This window comes from Pempheris klunzingeri, chromosome 12, assembly GCF_042242105.1.
Source record: "Pempheris klunzingeri isolate RE-2024b chromosome 12, fPemKlu1.hap1, whole genome shotgun sequence".
Taxonomy (NCBI): domain Eukaryota; kingdom Metazoa; phylum Chordata; class Actinopteri; order Acropomatiformes; family Pempheridae; genus Pempheris; species Pempheris klunzingeri.
This window is the reverse complement of record NC_092023.1, coordinates 22,939,983-22,960,757: the sequence shown is the minus strand read 5'-3', so window position 1 is coordinate 22,960,757 and position 20,775 is coordinate 22,939,983. Positions and strand designations below refer to the sequence as shown.

Below are 20,775 nucleotides of genomic sequence, written 5' to 3'. Positions count from 1 at the left end.
TTATTCGTATGGTTTCAAGGATATTGGAGCCGACTTGTCTTGAGCTTCTGGGTCAGTAGTGGTGAACGTTTTGGAGTTCGGTCACGGAGGCCTTCAGTGTTTAGTGTGCACCTTACTGTAGAAAGTGAAACCTCAGTGCCTGCTGCCACCAAGTCCTGCTGCAGGTCTTCTGCAGTCACTCGAGGGTTTTGTCCTCCTGCCTCCTCTGGTGACAGCCGTTGAATCATTTTGAGTGCTCGTTCCAGACGCACACTAATTCTGATCACTCATATCTCAGAAGATGTCAGACCAACTTCGGCTCTGATCTTTGTTCCCCAATTGTTGAAAAAGCAAAGGGAGAGGCAGTCCACACACTGAAGTTTCAAAGCTCCCAAGTTTTTATTAGTGCAATGTTTCGACCTGCAAGGTCTTCGTCAGGCAAATGAGGAATGGGATTCATTTTGTTGTGCAACTGCAGCAAAGAGTTGCAGTTTGTACATTTAAGTATAGATTTCAAACTGCTGGTTTTATAAATGTATAAATACAAGTTTTTACCTTTCCTAAAAGTTACTTTTATTACATCATCTTAATTATGTTGTCACAACAAATGTAGCAATGTGTTTTCCAGAACTTTTAATGACCATGTTTTTTTTTACAAAATGTGAGAGAAAAATAGAATTTGATTTATCAGATAATTAAGCATATACGTATACAGAGTGTAGCACCAGGCGCTGAAGACCACTGTTCAATGCTGCATATGTGAAGAAGTTCCCTCAGTACAGACAGGTTTGGCTTTCACATTTCTACACTGAGTGCGTCTGGAGTTGCACCAGTCATTCCCTTTATATACACACACACACACACACACACACGTGCTGTCACCATAAACACATCGATACATCCATCCATTTTCTCCAGGGTCAGGAGACACACAAATCCCACAGACTAACGATAATGAACTATTGACTTAATACACTGTAGGGCTACTCACTTCTCAGCTCAAAGTCAGTCAGATCCCGGAGCTTCTCTTCTCAAAGGCTAAACATTATGGCACTATGGCATGAGAGAAGAATGCCTCATACAACACCAGTGTGACAGGTGACTGGAGACTCTCACAAGGACTGCTGATGATCAGCAGGGAGCAGACCAGAACTGATCCTAGAACTGGAGCAGCGTATTAACCTGCCTGGGATCAGTCAATAGTGTGCTGCTGGTGCTTTTCAATGTATCTTCAAATCAAACATTCAAACATCTCTAAAAAGAACATTTCAGCTCAGTTGATGTTTTGCAATATTTTACATATTCAATGCTGTCCATTACTAAAAACAGTAACCGTCTCCATATTTACCACTAATGAAAAATGTTACTTGGCTCGTCAGGTCACACCAGTCCCGACAGTGACTGGAAGCTGCAAGAAATACAGTCGCTAGTCTGGAGTACCCCATCCATACAGAAACCGCAAGTTGCATAATGTAGCTTTAAATTTGGTTCAAACATTTAGTCGTGTCTGTCACTTGTCTCCAGGCCTGTCACGCTCGCTGGTCTTCGTCAAACCTCACAAGTACAGCCAGATCATACCCCTGAGCACCAAACGTAGAATATTGCATCAGTGACTGCTGCAGACTTTTGTTTCAGGACTACAGATGATGAAGACATTATTCTGGATCACCTAGGAAACTGGCACTGTGCACAGCTGTGTGTTCATCTGTGTCGTCATGAATGACTGCATCATTAATGAGGCTGTGTCCAAGGCTCTGGGGACCACAGCGATCACATGGGTCCTCAGTTTGACCTGCCCCCTCTTCCTCCGTCTCTTCTTCTCTTTCTAAAAAGCTGTGCTGATCCCACAATTCATGGCCGTCACACACTTCAATCCCAGAATCCCCTGTGAAGCGCCGGTACCTGCCCGGTGTTGAGTCCTTGTTGGGGTTGTAAGTGCTGTGAAGGTGTGTGTGCGTGACCTCTGGGGGAGCAGGGAGGGCTGCATCACTGTCACTGGGGACGGAGACAGTCGAGTTGGGGTAAGGGGGTTCCTCAGGTGGCTCTGTGGACAGGGATTCTGACTGAGGTGGGGTGTAGGGAGGAGGAGGTGTCACTGGGCGGTCAACTACCTCTTCATAGGCTGGCAGCAGGTAAGTGGGCAGGAATCCTGGACAATAACACAATACAAGTATGTTAGTGTCTTAGTCATTCTCAGTTAGGTACAATGTTAGCATCATAGAGCTGGTTGAGGATACAGAGCTAATGCTGCGTTCATGTGCACTCCTAGACGGTAAACCAGGTATCATTTTAGTGGGCAGGAGCAGGACAGTGAAATGCGGTGAGGACAGCAGTGAATCTCAGCAACTGTAACTGTAGACGGCATTGCTGTCCAAATACTTCACATTATTGCAGTCATCCACAACGGCATTACAAGCAGCTGTTACATAGCTCCCTCACACAATATGCATATGAGGTAATATGTGCTATCAGGCCTCGACACCATGGTGCATCTAGCTGCAGTGGTCTTACTACTTCAAACTTCACAGCACCTTTAATCTGTCACCTTTTCAGTTTAATTGCTTAAATACATGAAACCTGTCACTGTTGTGCCTATAGTTTCTGCTTGTCTTCCCCTTCCGTCCAGTTTCCTGTGCATCCTCTTAGTTTGTGTGTGTGTGTTTATCTCTATCTCCAGATATGATGGTTTTGAATCTTTCTAGCAAACTATAGGATGAAGTGTTCCTTCGTCTGAGAAAATCCTCATCCTTCTTAAGCTAAATAAACTATTTACCACTCTTGGATCAGCTGGAAATAGCCATGTCATCTTATAGAGTGATGCACTGCAGATTAAACTACCCACCAGGATATAAAGTAGTTCAAATTAGCACACCTTTAAACTTTATAGCAGTAAAACATACGTTTGTTCAATCAGCTCTGAGCAGCGTGAACCTGACAGAAGCGCATTCACAGTGATCGTAAAGTGTCATCATCAATTGAGCTCCGATTCTACAATTTGCCACGACAACAGGTCAATACATTCAGAGGATGTAGAAATATTAATGCATGTGTCTGTGGACTGTGGACATTTATCTTAATGAAAAAAAGAGCAGGGAAAAGTGTCAATAACACAATTCTGTTTATTCAGTGCATTAATTCATCAGTGAACACTTACATAGCCTATATTACATTTTTAATATATTTGTTCAGCCTTCATCTGACGGGGACAGACACTGAGAATAAACAAAGTTCCAGATAGGGCTGTCACGATAACACAATACTGCACTATAGAAAAGCCAACCGCAGTGGATGTAACGAAACCGCAATAGTCAAGCTTTTCCCAAATAGTGGAGGTGAATGGTGCTACTGATGTGCACGTGACCAGAGTGCAGCCTCTCAGCCCCTTCAGCATTAATTCCTTTAGCCAAAGGCTCTGAGTGCAACTGCCTCTGTAGCTGTTGTCACCTGCTCAGGAGACAGTGATTAGAGCTGATTTATGTAGCACTAAAATCAGCATTAATTAATACTGCACTACTGAGCCACTCTAAATCACTGCACGCTCAATTCCTTCATTGCAACAGCCTTGGTTCAAGATTTTTTTTAAAGATCAAAGACACAGTGACATGATTTTAATCTCACAATCTGATCAGTAATAATGCGTTTGGCGATTGCACTTGAAAAGGTGTGCATTTTAATATGCAGTACATTTTATATATAAGCAGCTAATTTAAAAAAAAACTCACTTTCAAATTACATCCTGCTGCTGCACCATAACCCTGCTCACTCAGGAATATTAACATATAATCTCCTGTATTGGAGGAATTCTGTTCAATTGTTGTGTCCACTCACATCTTGAGTGATACAGATAGAGTGATTAATTATTCATTGATCCTAAAGCCAGAGCCATTTTTACCATTTAAAACTGGGATTACACGTGTAATGTGCTAAACATTTTAGTGGAATTGCTCTAACAAACTGACGGTCTTGTGTGCAGTGTTGCAAAAAAAGAACTTCCACTCACAAAACAGACAAGCAGAGGTATTTTACTAGGATTTGACTATGAAGTGCTGTTCAAAGTGAGTGACAGCATATAAGAGCAGTAACTTGAGATTCCTGAGTAACAAATATCAGTAATATGACATCGTATGACAGTAATAAGACTGTAAATCTTTGCTAATTAATGTAACTCCATATGTGCTTTGATATGGTCAGAATCAATGAGGAAATAAAATAGTGTGTCTGTCTCTAAGAGGGAGGAGACAGACAGAAATTCACGGTTTGTTAAAGAAAACCTGTCAGCAAGTAGCTTAGGTTCACAGAGTCATGGTAACTGACCCAGCCTTATGAGTGTAACATGGAGAGGCAGCAGCATGTCAGACACATACTTACTGAGATAGAGGGGGAGGTGAGAGTTGTTGTGAGCCTCCCTGTAGGCAATGAGGTTGATCTCATTCTGCCGCCGCTGTTGCTGGAAGCGCTGCTTGGAGCGCCAGTGTTGACAAACACAGCAGCATGTCAGGATGATGATCAGAGTCCACACCAACCAGAACCCTGCAGGGAGCCCACAGTACATGTACCAAAACACACATCGTACATATCCTGACAAATGGTACAACCTCTTTTATACAACTGTCACAGTCTAACTTTAGTATCAACAAACAAAATACCTTTTGCGTTAACAACATACATGTTTTTTCTTCATCTCTTAATTTTTTAACATTACAATATAAGCCAAACTTCTCAAATGCATTGTTCTTTAATGTGGCTCAAGGCTCACGTACAAGGTTCTTAATGGTCAGGCCCCATCATATCTTAAAGAACTCATAGTACCATACTACCCCACTAGAGCACTGCACTCCCAGACTGCAGGTCTACTGGTGGTTCCTAAAGTCTCCAAAAGTAGTGCAGGAGGCAGAACTTTCAGCTATCAGGCTCCTCTCCTGTGGAACCTCCTTCCAGTCTGGGTTCGGGGGGCAGACACCCTCTCTACATTTAAAAACCTTCCTTTTTGATAAAGCCTATAGTTAAGGGCTGGATCAGGCCTTAGACCAGCCCCTAGTTATGCTGCTATAGGCTCAGACTGCCGGGGGACTCCTATGGTGCACTGAGCTCCTCTCTATTCTCTCTCCTCCTCTTCCTCTCCATCATTATGTCTCATGTCAGCCAAATGTCTGCCTCTAACTTGCTATCTTCCCCGGAGCCTTTCCGTGCTTTCTCATCTCTCAGGTTCCTGTGGATCCTGCTGATGTGGTTCTCTGCTGCGGATCGTCGGCCACTCGTCATGTTCTTCAATAATACCATACTGCTAATCTTTTAGTCACACTCCTGTTAGTGCTATAGTCATTGTTAGTACGTTGGTTGCTGTTTTTTCTCTCTCTCTCTCTCTCTCTCATATAATATCTGATGCTGCTCATGTGGGAATTCTTGAATCCTTAATGTTGAATTCCTGAATCGTTGGGTCTCTCTCTAATTAAAGAGTTTGGTCTAGACCTGCTCTTTATGGAAAGCGTCTTGAGATAACGCTGTTGTGAATTGGCGCTATATAAATAAAGATTGATTGATTGATTGGTTGAGTGGCTGTGACACAAAAAGCATTAAAAGTGTATAAACTAAAAAGTAAACTGATTTTTTCTTTATTGTGCCAACTTTTAGGAGGTGTTTAATAGGTGCTCATTTGATCAGAATGACTTTTATTTCATGACTAAATTGAAAAGCTTAATGTCATGAAAAAATATTGACAAAAACTGTGGCAAAATCTCTCTTCATTCTGCCCTGATGAGTGGGACCTGTTCGTTTATTATTGCTCTATGTGCTGTAAGCCTATTGTTAGCTGTGTAGCTAACCCTCTGTTAATGTAGCATTATTTCAACTACCTAGCTAACGCCTATATTATCTGTGCAAAGTATCTGTGAGGGCAGCATCCTCCGGTTGGTGCTCATGGTGAAACAAAAAGGTGACGTATAGATATAAATAATAAAAACAAAGAGGTGATGAGAGTCTTTCAGACAGTGGCAGTCAGTGGCATAGAAACAAAACCCATATGCAGCCCATTGCACAAGCGCTTCATCCAGCCATCTATATGGGCAGAGTCCACACCGTACACCCCCTCCATGAAGCTCCAGCAGGCTGTGACCTTTCCTATCATTTCTCACATGGCACAGAGACAGAGGAGCCCTTCGCAGGCCGATCATGTGACCGCTAGAACATCTGGAACATCAGTTTAGCCAATGTTACAGCCGTTCATTTCTATATGATATGAAAAGTGCAGAGTAAGTCAATAACACATTCTCAGTCTAGATGACTGAACACATAGTTCAGGGTCTGCTCACTTCTTATTGGGGTTTTTCCAGCCAGGAGAAATGTCCCTCAGCAAAATCCATCACTGTCGGAGAAACCTATAACTAAAACATTGATTCAACCTAGACTAAAATTAAAAATTCCACTCAATAACTTAACTAAACAAAAAGACTAAAATGTGGCTTTAAAACAGCTACAATTTTCAGACAAAAACTAAAGACAAGTACAAAGTATGAAGACTAACTAAATTTGAAATTCGTATCCAAATAAACAGTGGTGCTGAAAAAGTAGTGAGTGATGTGTAGTGAAGTGACACCTTATTTTAGCTACTATTCATTAGTTTTCTTCACTGTCTGGCCAATGTCACTGGCTTTTATATTCTTTGAATCAAAAAACTTGTAAGTGCACTAAATGATAAAACCATTAGAGATTGTTCTGGAAGGCTGGAGGCACATACAGTAGGTGCCTCTGTAACATGAGGGTCAACCTGGCAGCTGAGCAGCAGCAGCACCGATGGGCCGGCTCCACTGGTCTGGCTGGTAGCACTCCTGACCGTTATCAAACATCAGCTCCTCACTCTGCTTCCTCCTTCCTACTACTTCCTTTGTGCTTTCTATGAGCCAATGCAGTATCAAGTGTGTGTGAATGTTGTGTATTTGTGCATTCAAAGTGAATAAAGAAGAGGTGGGTAACTCACACCACAGTTCATAGTAGTAACTGCAGCACTGCGTTTCTCCACAGCAGTGACCCGACTCACAGACGTAGCTCTGGTTGTTTGCTCCCTGGCACACCAAATTGGCCTGGAAATACACAAACACACCACTCTGTCACACATATGCGGCAATTCTGCCACAGTAAGAAGAGCTGGCCTTTTTAAAATGATGTTAATTACCATAACACTTTCTTGCATCACAAGCACTTTATTAATCAGCCACCTATAAGTCAGACTGTAGCTACAAACTATCAAACACTGGTAGTGTTATTATAACTACCAGTGTTGTAGGATAGGCAAAGTACAAACACAAGTTCCTCTGGTTCAGAGCTCCACACTGTGTACATTTAGTTATGTTTTGTGGTCATTTGTGGAGACAGTAACTGTATTTAAAACCAGGAGCACCAGTGCCACCCGTTTTCAGTGAATGTGGTGGTGTTAAGAAAAAAGGTTTAAAGAGAATCTCATCTCACATAAAACTATGTATGTTGTAAAGTTTGGTGTTCTTTCTTTAGTACGGCATGGTTATGCATGCTGGTCACGCTGCCCCTCATGATGCCAGAAGAAAAAGGAAAAAACACATTTTATGAGCTGATATCAGGGAAATACATTAAGATATTGGAAACCTGATGAAAATACAGAATAAAACAGCACAGTTATTTCTGTCTTTGTCTATTTGCATCCCTGGGGCCTGAGCAGGCAACACTGACTCAAATTCAAATTGCTGGCTAAGCATAAGTGGAAATATAGTGAGATCCTTATTCACATTGGCGGGGATGACTCCCGAATACACCAGTTAGGGGTCACTAAAATGAATGTGGAGTCGGAGTGTAAACAAGAGTGTCGGGCTCTGTAGTTTTCTCTGGGCCCCTGCCTAAACGTTGGGAGCTTCATAGATAACCGGCAGACTTTTTGGGGAGGACCTGGTCAGATTCTCTTTCACACTTCACTGAACTACCATTAACAGGAGAATTGAAATCATCCAAAGCTGTTTTAGTAAATGATCTGATGTCAGACCATCATATTGATTTATTATCCTGCTGAAACCAGTCCACTCCCTCTAGTCATATTTAGACTCTCATTCCTTAAGGCTCTGGACAAGGAAGTGAGTTTCAGCTATTATCATTTAATTAATCTAATTTATTGATTATGACTCATTTGAAAGCCTTGTTATCGGTCTTTCACACCCAACGCCAGGTCTATTTGTTATAGTGTACAATGCTCCAGGCCTGTGCTCTGAATGTCTTTCTGAATTCTCAGAGTTTCGGTCAAATTTAGTCTTTAATACAGATAAAGCAATTATAGTAGGTGACTTTAATCTTCATGTAGATGTGGAGAATGACGGCCTTCACACTGTTCATCTCATTATTAGACTCAGTTGGATTCTCTCAGATTGTAAAAACACCAACTTACTGGCATATGGCATTGAAATTGGACACTTAATAAACACCCACATAAAACACAATTCAAAGACAAGGAAAAATCAGGCCCATCCTGTCTCAGAATGATGCAGAAAATGAGTCCATACATTTGTCACTTCTTGTGTTGGACTATTGCAACTCCTTATTATCAGGCTGCCCCAACAGGTCTCTAAAGACTCTCCAGCTGGTCCAGAACGCTGCTGTATGTGTACTGACGAGAACTAGGAGAAGAGATATTTTTCCCCAAACTACGTTCAATTAACTGGCTTCCAGTAAAATCCACAATAAAATTTTAAATCCTTCCCCTCACCTACAAAGCTCTTAATGGTCAAGCACCATCATATCTTAAAGAGTGTATAATACCCTATTATCCCACTAGAGCACCGTGCTCCCAGAATGCAGGCCTACTGGTGGTTCCCAAAGTCCACTAAGGCAGTGATGGAACCAGAGCTTTCAGCTATCAGACACCCTCTCTACTTTTAAGAGTAGACTAAAAACCTTCCTTTTTGATAAAGCTTATAGTTCAGGGCTGGCTCAGGCCTTGGACCAGTCCCTAATGATGCTGCTATAGGATTAGACTGCTGGGAGACTTCCTATGATGCACTGGGCTCCTCTCTCCATCTATGTGCTTCATGTCCTTTAATGGATGTTACTAACTTGGTATTCTCCTAAGAGCTTTTATGCTTTGTTGTCTCTCACCTTTACTATCATTATTTGTCATATTATTCATCATTAGTCGTATTGCTATTATCATAAATACACTTGCTATTGTTATTATTGTCATTGCTCTGCATCTCTCCCCCTCCCTCTCTCAACAGGGCCCCAGATGGAAAGCCACTTACCTCTGAGCAGGGCTCTGTCTGAGGTTTCTTCCTGTTAAAAGGGAGTTTTTCTTGTCATAGTTACCTGGTGCTAGCTTATGTCGGGATTCTAGATTCTTTGAATTTTAATTGTTCAGTCGCTCCTAATTAAAGAACTGGGTCTTGACCTGCTCCATATGTTAAGCGTTTTGAGATAGAGAGTGTTATGAATAGGCGCTGTATAATTAAATATTGATTAATATAAAAAAGCATTTAACTGTAATACAGTTAAGGTGGAAAAAAATGAACGTGTTGTGATGCAATTAAAGTGGTGCTCCTAAACTTTGTGCGGGGCTACTTGTGTTACTAGTGAGAAGGTTGAAAAGGTCTGGAGCCCTGTCTGATGCATACACAATGCATAAGGCAAAGTTTTACCAAAGTCCTGCCCAGCCGGCACGATTAACTAATCATCAGAGTAGTAGCAGAATAATATTCTTTGGCTGAACTCATCGATGGGCTCATCTTTTCTGCTCTAACTCTAATGCCTGTTTACATAGTTGCTTCTCTTGCTGAAGAAAACAAACTTGAGCTGGGCCACCCAGAAACGCTGTTCATCCAACTGAGCAGATCATGTTGCCCATGTAAACACAACTGTGCCACTATGACCGCACTGGAACTATGCAGGAGTAGTAACACTTTACCAGCAAAGTCTAATTCTGTAGTGTCTTGTCTTTTTGATATAGGCCAACTGACTTACATCAACAAACTGCAGACAGCACTAAATGCACCTTACATTACTTGTGCAATAACACAGTTAATATGACATTTTATAAATATATAATCTCATAATATTAACTTTCTATTAACTTTTACTTTCTACACTGTAGATTAATATTGAAGACATCAAAACTATGAAGGAACACAAACTAAAAAGTGTTAAACAAACCAGAGTATGTTTTATATTTTAGATTCTTCAGATCAGCCACCTTTTGCTTTGCACTCTCTGCATTCTCTCAGTCAGCTTCATGAGGTCGTCACCTGGATGGTTTTCCAACAGTCTTGAAGAGTTTCCTGAGGTGCTGAGCACACATCTCAGTTGGGTTTATGTGAGGTGATTGTGGAGGCCAGGTCATGTGACGCAGCCCTCCATCACTCTCCTTCTTGGTCAAATAGCCCTCACACAGCCTGGAGGAGTGTTTGGGCTCATTGTCCTGTTGGAAAACAAATGATGGTCCCACTAAGCCCAAACCAGATGGGATGGCATGTGGCTGCAGAATGTTGTGGAGACCATGCTGGTTCAGTGTGCCTTGAATTTTGAATAAATCACCAACAGTGTGACCAGCAACAGTCGAATAGGGCTGTTCACTGTATAGAACTGTGCACCAACCTGACCTCTGCACAACACAACTGATGGTCTCACACATTACGCTGGCTACTCTGATGAATCTAAAATATAAAACATACTCTGGTTTGTTAACACTTTTTTGCTTACTACATATGTGTTCCTTCGTAGTTTTCATGTCTTCAATATGAATCTACGACGTAGAAAATAATAAAAATAAAGAAAAACATTGAATGAGGAGGCGTGTCTAAACTTTGGATCGTATCTATGCGTCATTATACATTCAATTAATATTGTGTTTCTTTAAGCTGTAAACACAGCCACTATTGTCTGAGTAATGTTACTGATGTCTGTTTCTAGTGCCCGTTGTGTGCACACACCCTGAAAACTAAACACGCAGAGACAAAGCTCTGTATGAGCCTGAAAGTGGGCCTGATTCCTCGTCCCTTCTAAAGTTCAACATCATTTTTTAAATTTGAAATTAGACTTTAGAAGAAGAAAGTTTACGTTGAATGGCTGTTTAGTTGTCCTGATTGTGGAGCTGACGCACTTTCATTCATGGGCTCTCAGTTTGATCCACTGAGGACCGGCTAAGTCACGTGCGACACCTAGTGGTAAAGTCAGTATTACGAGTCCAGGCTTGGGCTTACACATCAAACAGGTTTAAACACTTTACATCGGTCCAATCCTATAACCAACCGGTTGAATTAGATTCCACCATGCCACTTTCATTCATCATAACTTTCCAGATTTGTAGACGATGCTTATTGACCTACATTTTCCATTTCATATTCTGAAGTGGGACAACTAATGCCACCATGAGCACTACGAATGGATTCAGCTTCACATTATTGATAATGCCCATCCTGACGTTTTCTTTTTTCCATACTGGATTAACATCACATTCTGTGACCAATCAGATTCAGTGACAGTGTGCAGTGATTAGGGTTGTCAGCTATATTACAGGTATATAAATATTAGTCATGGCGACATTCTGTATTTTCCTATCTGTAACCAAACATAATGCAGGGTTGCACTCTCTTATTAGGTGATAGCAGAGGTGCTGACCAGTGATGAGTGCTGGAGGTCGCCTGTCACTACTTCGGACTCTCACAAAATATGAAAGAATCATAACCAGTAACAACAGAAGCTTTAACAACAGGAAGTATATCTCAGCAGATTGATTCTGTTAATGGGTGTAGCTAACAAATTACTTTTAAGTTTGTTTACTGCTGGCCTTTGAGTGTAGCTCCAAAAGGTGCCATGTAAGTCAGCTAGCTACTTTAAATATATGACTTAGTGACAATATGTCAACCATAGTTTTTGCCCTATTGCGGGGCCGACATACACAGTACATGACGGCCTTGGTTTGTTAGGAAATGACGTTAGGATATCAACTTACCCTCGGTGCCATTTGAAGTCAAGCAGAAAACTAAACGTTTGCTAGTTCCCATCCCTGCTAACGTTAGCTAGGTTACCTCAATTAACGTTAGGCGGATCTAACTTGCTATTCTAACAGCACTGCTAACCTTAGTACCCATGTTTCTGACTGTTACTGTTGAGGCGAATGCGAAAACTGGACTACTAGGAAGATAACGTTAGCTTTCAAAGATCAACCCACAAGCTCGTAGCAGGCAGTCAAAAGGAAAACAACATGAACTATTTGGTCCAAAGCGGGCTGGTGCGTTCAGCTAACAGGCTAGCTAACTTAAATTAGCTATAGTTAGCTAGCTAAACTGCCAAACGTCGGCTAACTTGGCAGTTAACGTTACCTCAACAACTGTGGCCGCCGTCGCTGAATTGTCTTGTCCAGTGTGGAACTTCAGTGACCCCATTGTCAAAAACATTACAGACTATTATTTCTTTACCACTGAACTGTTAATTGAGAGTCGCATTATTTAAAAGACGTCGGCCTCGGTGGCTGACTACAACTCAACAAGTTCAGATAAACTTAATCAATTCTTCCCCCACACCGCACTGACCCTCTGCCATTGGTCCATTCATGAGTCTAGTCATTTCTCGTACAGCGATTGGCTCTTTCTGGTGTCACTCTAAAGTGGTGCTTTCGTTGGCATGTGCATCATCTGTCACCATGCAGGCGGGGTCACTTTACCTCCGTGTTTACCTCAGCTGTTCTTTTTAAAGAAATGCAGCGGGGAGCCTGAGTAGAGATCATCGGCGCTGCCCATACAATTACCCCCAGTAATAATTACTTGATCAGTTAACTAGGCAACAGTGAGCTTGTAACAGTGAGCCGTGGATGACAGATGTACACGTGTTTTCTATTACAGTAGGAAGTACGGTAGTAGAGCTAAAACTGTTATTACTGTTATTAAATGGTCAGTTAAATGAATACAGTGTTTATTTGTCCAAATCTTGACATTTCTGTCTCTTTCTCTTTCTCTTTCTCTTTCTCTTTCTGCCACCACCCCAGTACAGTGAAGGTTTTTGGTGCTCAAATTGTTAACAATTAAACTAAAAAACTTCAGCGGTGATCTTCTTTCCAGAAAAAACGCCCTAATTACTCAGGATAATCACAGAAAAGGTCTTAAATAGTTTGTCACTTTCTGCAGAAAGTACTATCCTGAGAGAGAGAGAGATTTTTATTTGTTGGGTGAAACAACAATTTAATTTGTTCTTTTAAAAAAAAAAAGTGCTATAAGGGGGACCACAGGTGAAAACCTCAGCTCCAACAAGGATGTAGTCTTGGAATAATGCCCCCACCTCTATTATTCTGTCTCATAGTGTTGTCTCTTGGTTATCGACTGCAGTACATCATTGGTTGCACAAACACCTCGATCCTTTCTGGCCAGAGGCCACAGAAAAGCCCAGTCTCAGTCATCTGGGATTTCATTTTCAAATGTTTTACAGTGTTTTCCTTGTTCAGGGTGAACATCATGACATGCTGCTCCACTTTGTTTTCTGTGTCAGCCCAGTGCCACAGAGGAGGGGCACAGTGCTGACCACTATGGTGGGAATTCCAACTCAGAGATGAGCTCGAGGGTGTGGGGGTCCTCACTAAGGTGATACATCCTGTCATATAGGTCTATGGGTTCACGTGGTTGTTGGGACAATCTCCGCACCAGTTTTATCTGCTCGGGGGGGGGGGCCTTCAGAAGTCAGTGACAACACAGCGATAAGGATGCATCACAAGAATGGCAATACATTATATTCAGTCCCCGGAATGAACATTCCAGAACAATGAGCTCATGGGACTTTTCTTCTGTATTTTTCATTCAAGCCTCTCACCTTAATCTTTGTTATAGTAAACACATGTGACATCGTCTGTCATAGACTCTAACCCGTCCTGTGCAGGGCTGAGTTAACCCTCTAGAGAGCCCTGGGACAGAAATGAGCTGTGGGCCCCATTTAACCTCTCCCATCTCTCTCACCCTGTGCATTGTGTATGTAGTCATTTGTCTTTAGTTTGTGGTCACTTGATTAAGCACAAATGTGTGTAGGAATGTGTGCCATGTATGCGTGTGATGAACTGAAAGAATGTAAGCATTAAAACTTTACAAGATGGGGCCTCATGATGATGTAATAATTTTTACTCTTTCAGCGCTGCTCAAGTCGGGATGTCTGTTAGCCAGAGGAACCCAAGTTGAAACAGTAGATGACTTTCATGTATTTTTTTTTTTTGCAGTGGAATGAAATCGGTGTGCCTCCCTTCACTCTCTTTTCTTCCATCGCCGTTGGTCTTCCTCCCACAAGAGCCGGTCCTTTGAACCTTTCAGCCAAGTTTGAGGGAACAAAAGCAAACAAATCACATTGTCCTTTCAGGAATTTTGTCTTGTTCGTTGCCTTTCATGACCTCTTCTTTAGGCACCTCTCTGCCTTGCCTCATTCAGGGTCCCCAAGAAAGTCAATGGTTCCTTACATCCCAGTTTGACAAGTCAGGAGGATACACACTAATCCCCTTAATCTGGCCTTTCTCCCGCATGCAGCCACAGGGAAAGAGGGACCACAGAGAGTAATCCTGTTGGAGAAACAATAGGATTAAGGGCCCAACCCGTGAGTGACAATCAGGTATCCACTGACTGATCTGCAAAGCAGGAGCCCCAGCCACTCTCTCTTCAATGTGACTCTATTTTTGTTTGGCAGGCCCGAGAGGGATGGGGGTGAGGTAGGGGAGGGACTGGTGGGCTGTGATGGGAGGAAGGATATTTCTTTGAGGGGCTGCTGGAGGTCTGACAGGCCTGTGGTCCCCTGAGCTCCAGGGACCCAGGGATGACTGACAGGTGAAGGGTGAGAGCTGAGAGGGTTTGTTATGGGAGGATGGGAAATTTGTATCTGGGGTGTGGGCTAGGGGTGGCAAGGACACAGTTGGTTTCTCTTCACATTTCTCAAGGGATATTTTAAGGGGAGATGGGATGAGTGTATTCTTGATGGGACAGAAGGTGCAGGGACACACAACCTTGGTAAATAGCAGTTTGTTCATATTCCACTGTGGCAGTAGCTGCATAGAATAACATAGTTTCATTCTTCTATTGCCCTGTAAAGGACAAGACTGGCATGAATGTATGGGCCAGTTGGATTGAGGACCATCCCGTGTGCTAATCAGACAGAAAGAGCAACGTACACACAGCTGTTTGATCCAGTGTAAACGAAATGTATAGTTTCATTAAAAAAAGAGTGATTCCGCAAAACAGCTGGGAGCTGTAGTTTTCAGGACATGTTATTTAAGCAGGAGGGGAAAAGGGCATTTATTGGGGGACAATTTTCAGTGTCAGTTTGATCCACATTTGCTTTTTGATGTCATGTGAAATATCTGAAAATGTAAAAATGCAAGAAATCATATGTGAAAAACATGTTATTCTCATTTGGACATGTGCTTTCAAAAGGGGGACAAAACGTCCACAGACTGTAATATAAAGTGAAACTGTCACATAATCAGGCATACATGTCCTTTTGGAGATTTCACATGTGAGTGAAACATTTCATATGTGCTCTCTTGTCGGGGCTTCATCACGACAACAGCAATATATTATACTAGATGGGGGTTCAGTTATCCAAATGGTGAAAAGGGTTGTTGTGGCAGCAATGAGATACAACGAAGAAAAAATATCTAGACATGGGAAACATCCACAACCATGCACAAATAATACACATAAATAATGGTATCATCTCAAGATTATTGAGTGTGTTCATGTCCATGCCTCTGAGCTGCTGAACCCCGTCTGCTATGGAAGAGATGGGAGCTTCCCCTTATGAACACCAGATGGCCCCATTGGTACAAATACAGTCTTCAGCAGGACTCTCACTGTAAGAGCGCCTTCTGCACCCAAACAGAGAAAAGACTGCCCAGTGCACCGACACTTCGAGCACAATAATCTGTCCAGAAACCATGCAAACCTCAAGCAGTGAGGTGCCTCTGATATCCAGTCCTCTGACTGGACTGGCTGCTGCAGCCAGGACCCAGCTCCAGGTCTCAGAGCCGAGGGAAACAAGGCTCACATCCCCTGAAAAGAGAAGCCGTCCGCTCCATTCAGCTCCAGTGGACTTGGCCAAAGAAAACAGAGGCCAATTCTTCACATCTCCTCGTGTTACAGCGATGGTCTTGTTAAGTGCTGTGGGTAAATTACAGGTTAGCCATTGTGTGAAAGGGAATGAGCCACAGGATGGTGGATTTCCATGTGTGACAGGTGCCTGCAGTGGTTACTCTGTGTTTGTCTAGGCTAGCTGCAGCAGCATTTCTCAGTGAAGGCTCAGCCTCAGAGGTAAGGGTTATCCAAGTGGGGTCCAAAGTACTGTTGCTCTCCTGAATGCATTTAACATTTGCTTAATTAACACTGCTGGGCAGAAGGACACAGAGGGAATTTGTTCTAATTGCTTTAACTGAGTAAAAATTTGGTTAATGTTAATGTTCAACATCAACAGTGCAGACTACAGCTGGAGACCCTGCAGAGACGTGCTGAGTGGAGGAAATAGTTCCAACCACAAACTATTTTATACATTTGTGTGCACATTAAATGAGATACAGTGTGCTCATCAGTTAGTTTTAGTGTGTTTCCAGGTGTATTTTTGAGCTTTTGACAGAGCCAGACTAGCTGTTTCCATCTGCTTCCAGTCTTCATGCTAAGCTAGGCCAACCATGTCCTGACAGCTCAGTCCTTATCACGCAGACATAATGTCCATCTGAACATCTCACTCTTGGACAGAAAACACAAAGGGGTTTTTCCTCAACTGTTAAACCATGACACTTTTTCACCTGTTTTTGGCGGATTTACATTCCACTGATATCATTATCTCCCGGGACCAAATCTCCGGCTTAGTGTGCAACATGAAATAGGATTTTACGGGTGGAAATGATAATAGTAAAAAGTTCAGCAAGATAAAATCAGCATATACAGTTGCTTTCTTTTTGTGTTCTTGGAGATAGTGGAAGGCAAACTGGCCACAGATGTTCAGCATGGCATCCCATAATGTCCCAGGTGTCGTGATTTTTGGGTCTGATAATCAGGTTGAATGGGGTCAGATCAAAAACACTTTGTTGGGTAGTGATCATAACATGTAATGGTATCAACTATTTTAGTCAGTCTGGCGGTCTAGTTAGATCATCACTCTAACCGTAGTTTGGACATTCAGACACTTGTCTGGTATTCAAAGAGACAAAAATCTCACTCACCGTCAGTCCAGAAAGTAGTGTGGCCTTTAAATAGCACAGAATAAAGTGAGGGTATGGAGGTAAAGATGGTGGATGAGTTCACATCCAATCACAGACTTGAGGTTAAAGTTTGAACTGCAACTGTTCACCAAACCTCGACCAGACTGGAGTTTGCATTCATAGCAAGTTGGTGTTTTTTATAATTGTTCATATGCCTGATGAAGGTCTTGTTGACCAAAATGCTTTAAAAAAAATCTCCAGTCACTTTTGAATATTTGTGTTTCCAAAGCACTTCAGTCCAGTTGAAATCTGTGTGGTCAAAAACCTTGTCGAGCTCTTTGAAATGGGACATGCAGAGGGATTCTAAATAAGGTTTTCAGAGCCCAGATGTTCAGGTGGGGCTCTATCACAGTCGGTGCACTTGGTTGGTTCCTCCACCATCTTTAATTTGGTGGTGTGTGTGGTGTGTTGTTTTGGGGACTGCCCCCATCCCAAGCCTGTATGATTAATTCAACTGTCAGGAGTCCCTGGGGGTCATATCTCCTGCATGGGTGTGCAATGTCTGTACGCACCCTGGCCACTCCTCTTAAGTGGCCCTACCATATTAGCTAATGGACGGCATATGATCTAATATATGCCATTAATGGCCAGCAGGGAGTGTCACTGCCCAGACTCACAGTGGACACCCTGGGACACGTGGAGCTGTTGGAGCAACACACGAGCACACAACCTCATTATACTGTAGCTTCACTGTGTCTCTCCTAGTTCAAATAACACAAGAGAGACTTTCTCGTCATCCATCTCTTGTCAAGGCAGTACGGCTACAGCAGATCAAGGAATGAAAGTGTTTCACCCGATCCCTGCTGCAAAACAAAAAGAATGAATGATGCAACACATCAGGACGTGTACTGGACAACAAACACGTGTGAATGGGACCAAATGTTAAGTGACGTGGAGCAGCAGTAAAAGCAGATCATGGGTCAGTGATGATATTAATGTATACAGAGTATCTGTGTGGTAAGCTCCAAAGAATCAGACAGGCCACGGTATCCATAAAAGGGAAGCAGGAAGTGAAGTGACGAGTGCAGGTGTGTGTGAGTGTATGTAAAAAGGGACAGAAGGGGTCCACAGGTCTTGGATATTGGAGCACAGGATTTTGAACTTAGGGGCAGCAGGGTCTTGAGGAGTTCTGATGCTATGGTGCCTTTTTCCATCCAGAGGTCCCGATCATGGTCTCGACTGGCTTAACTATCCTTGGTGGAGACTTGAGATCTGAGTTGTTGCAGTTCCCATAGCAGATGGTAATGCAGCTGGTCGTGACACTCTATGGTTTCTCAGTGGAAGCACTGATCTGCTGATGAGGAGAGCTTGGTGGACGGTGTGGGTCCTTCAGAAGACAGTCGTCATCTCCTTCGTCTTATTTGTCTCAACGACGTTAAGAGATGTTTGATGTCTCATTGGGGTTGCCGATGATGGTGTCACGTCGTCCACTCACACCTTCAATGTAAATCATTCATTACACAGCCAATTAACCTTAATGGTCGCCAAGACCATTTGTGAGACCTGGGAACACAGCAGACTGGGTAAGATGATCAGACAGGTCAGAAACAGAAACAAACCAATCAGGTCAACTGAATGGAGGAACGGCAGTGCCACTCATTCACACATACACTCCCACTCACTGGCTCACTGAGTCCAGTCCTACCTGCTGGTCCTCTGACTGCTGGTGTTTCTTCACCTGTCAGACTTCATCTTAGTGATGCCACTGTGTTCCCAGAGCTCAGCTATCAGCTATCAAAGTTATCATCAAGTAAAATCAGAATCAGAAATACTTTATTGATCCCCAGGGGGAAATTCAGGCATTACAGTTGCTCTGATACAGAGAAACACAAGGGAAATATAGGGATACAATAAACTAGAATAACAACTGTTTGCATGTACAATATACAATAGATAAGAACAAAAATAAAATATAGATAAAATACAAATAAAAAATATTACATGAGTCTGCCACTGAACAAGCTCCTGTGCCACCTGTGACACCACCGTTGGAGAGTCCAGCTCCACCCCCACAACATCACTGGTCTTGAGGATCAGCTTGTTCAGTCTGTTGGCGTCAGCTACCCTCAGCGTGCTGCCCCACAGACTCATGGAACATCGTCAGCATCGTCCTGCAGATGTTACAGGACCTCAGCCTCCTCAGGAGGTAGAGGCGGCTCAGGCCCTTCCTGTAGACGGCTTCCGTGTTCTTGGCCCAGCGTCTTTGGCACAGGAACGAGGCATTGCCACAGCAATCTTATTCGAGACAAAACTTACAAAATATTCCAAAGTCGTGACAAAGACAGTTATCCTTTCAAAACCTCTGATCTACAAAAACAACAACATTTGGTATTGGAAACCTGTCAGGTCCTGAAAGGTGACACGAAAGTTCAGATTTATAACCTCTTTCATTTCTACTGTATATCTCTATATCTAATTGCTTAGCTGTTGTGCCCATTGATGGTTGGAAAAATAGTTCACAGCTTAATGGACCCATAAATGTCTGAGCCAGAACAGCTTTACTGTTCTGGTTCACTCGAAAAGTTCAGTGTACACTTCCAGCTCAGCAGCAGACGGGTCCTCAGCTGCTACATGCTTCACTATGGAGCATCGCCAACAAACATCGTCCTTATTACGTTATTCATGTCCAAACAAGATCAACCTAGGATTGGGTTATCTGTGTTTATTACTTGTTATATTTTTAACTGTTATATTTCTGTTTTACTGTATCATGGTTTTTGAATTGTGCTATATAAATAAAGATATAATTATCATAATTGACAATAATACAATACAAAGTAATAATACAATTATTACTACCTCAGCTACACACACACACACACACACACACACACACACACACACACTCCATACCCTCCTAGGACATGGCCTCCTGCTATGTGTGAAACTCCAGGTGCACTGTATGTGTGCTTTGATGATCTGCATGTGTGATTATGTAGATTTGATCTGTGTCCATCAAATGGATCCTTGCATTGTACGGAGTGGATTTGTGTCGTAATATCAGGTACAAGGGTCAGATGTATGTAAACCCAAACAGTGTGTTTCCACAGTGATGAGATGGATTTGTCAAGAGGTTGATGGGCCTTAATCCCCCCGAAGGCTTTGGCTCGATCCAGGCAGCCACTCCAAGTGTTGGGGAGGAAAGGCCAAGCTGTGTTTTCCTCACTGGGACTCATTCACTGGCTAAACGAGTGCCTCGAGCTAGCAGATGAGCCCTTCACCAACAGGCTCCAGCATGTTTCTCATGTCCATCGAGTGGTTTTAGCTGATCTTCACAGAGTGTTACACTGTACTGCACTGTCACTGTCAAAAGTCACCATCATCCCAGATGACGATGCTGCTCACAGTCACATCGATATTTGTAACAATGCAAATGGAATGCATAGTTTTTGGCACTGGCAACAAATTCATTGTATAACTTAAGTAAGACCACAGAGGGTTCTAATTCTAATACAGGGTCTGTTGACACTTTGGCAGGGTTGCAAGGCTTCATTTTTAAACCTGAAGAAATCATGGTTTAACTTTGAATGATGCACCAAACTTTAAAACTAGTGTTAAATTAAGCCTCTTGTTTTCAA

The 20,775-nt window shown here is 42.6% G+C and overlaps 1 protein-coding gene across 1 annotated transcript; it reads right to left on the bottom strand.

Annotated features, from left to right (window-relative positions):
* Nucleotides 1-354: 354 nt before the first annotated feature.
* Nucleotides 355-12,462, bottom strand: wbp1la (WW domain binding protein 1-like a). The gene is made up of 4 exons (XM_070841639.1): nt 12,303-12,462; nt 6,953-7,055; nt 4,348-4,509; nt 355-2,128 (listed from the first exon to the last, which is right to left on the bottom strand). Exons 1-4 carry the CDS (start codon nt 12,375-12,377, stop codon nt 1,635-1,637), a joined length of 834 nt encoding a protein of 277 aa, XP_070697740.1. The 5' UTR covers nt 12,378-12,462; the 3' UTR covers nt 355-1,634.
* Nucleotides 12,463-20,775: the final 8,313 nt, after the last annotated feature.

What these genes read in the sequence shown, in the direction of transcription:
- wbp1la (XM_070841639.1), bottom strand. Translation starts at nt 12,377, where the DNA reads ATGTTTTTGACAATGGGGTCACTGAAGTTCCACACTGGACAAGACAAT. An exon ending in CGGCGGCCACAGTTGTTGAG is followed by an intron (nt 7,056 to 12,302) that starts GTAACGTTAACT and finishes GTGTATTTCCAG; the next exon opens with GCCAATTTGGTGTGCCAGGG. An exon ending in TTACTACTATGAACTGTGGT is followed by an intron (nt 4,510 to 6,952) that starts GTGAGTTACCCA and finishes GGCTCCCTGCAG; the next exon opens with GGTTCTGGTTGGTGTGGACT.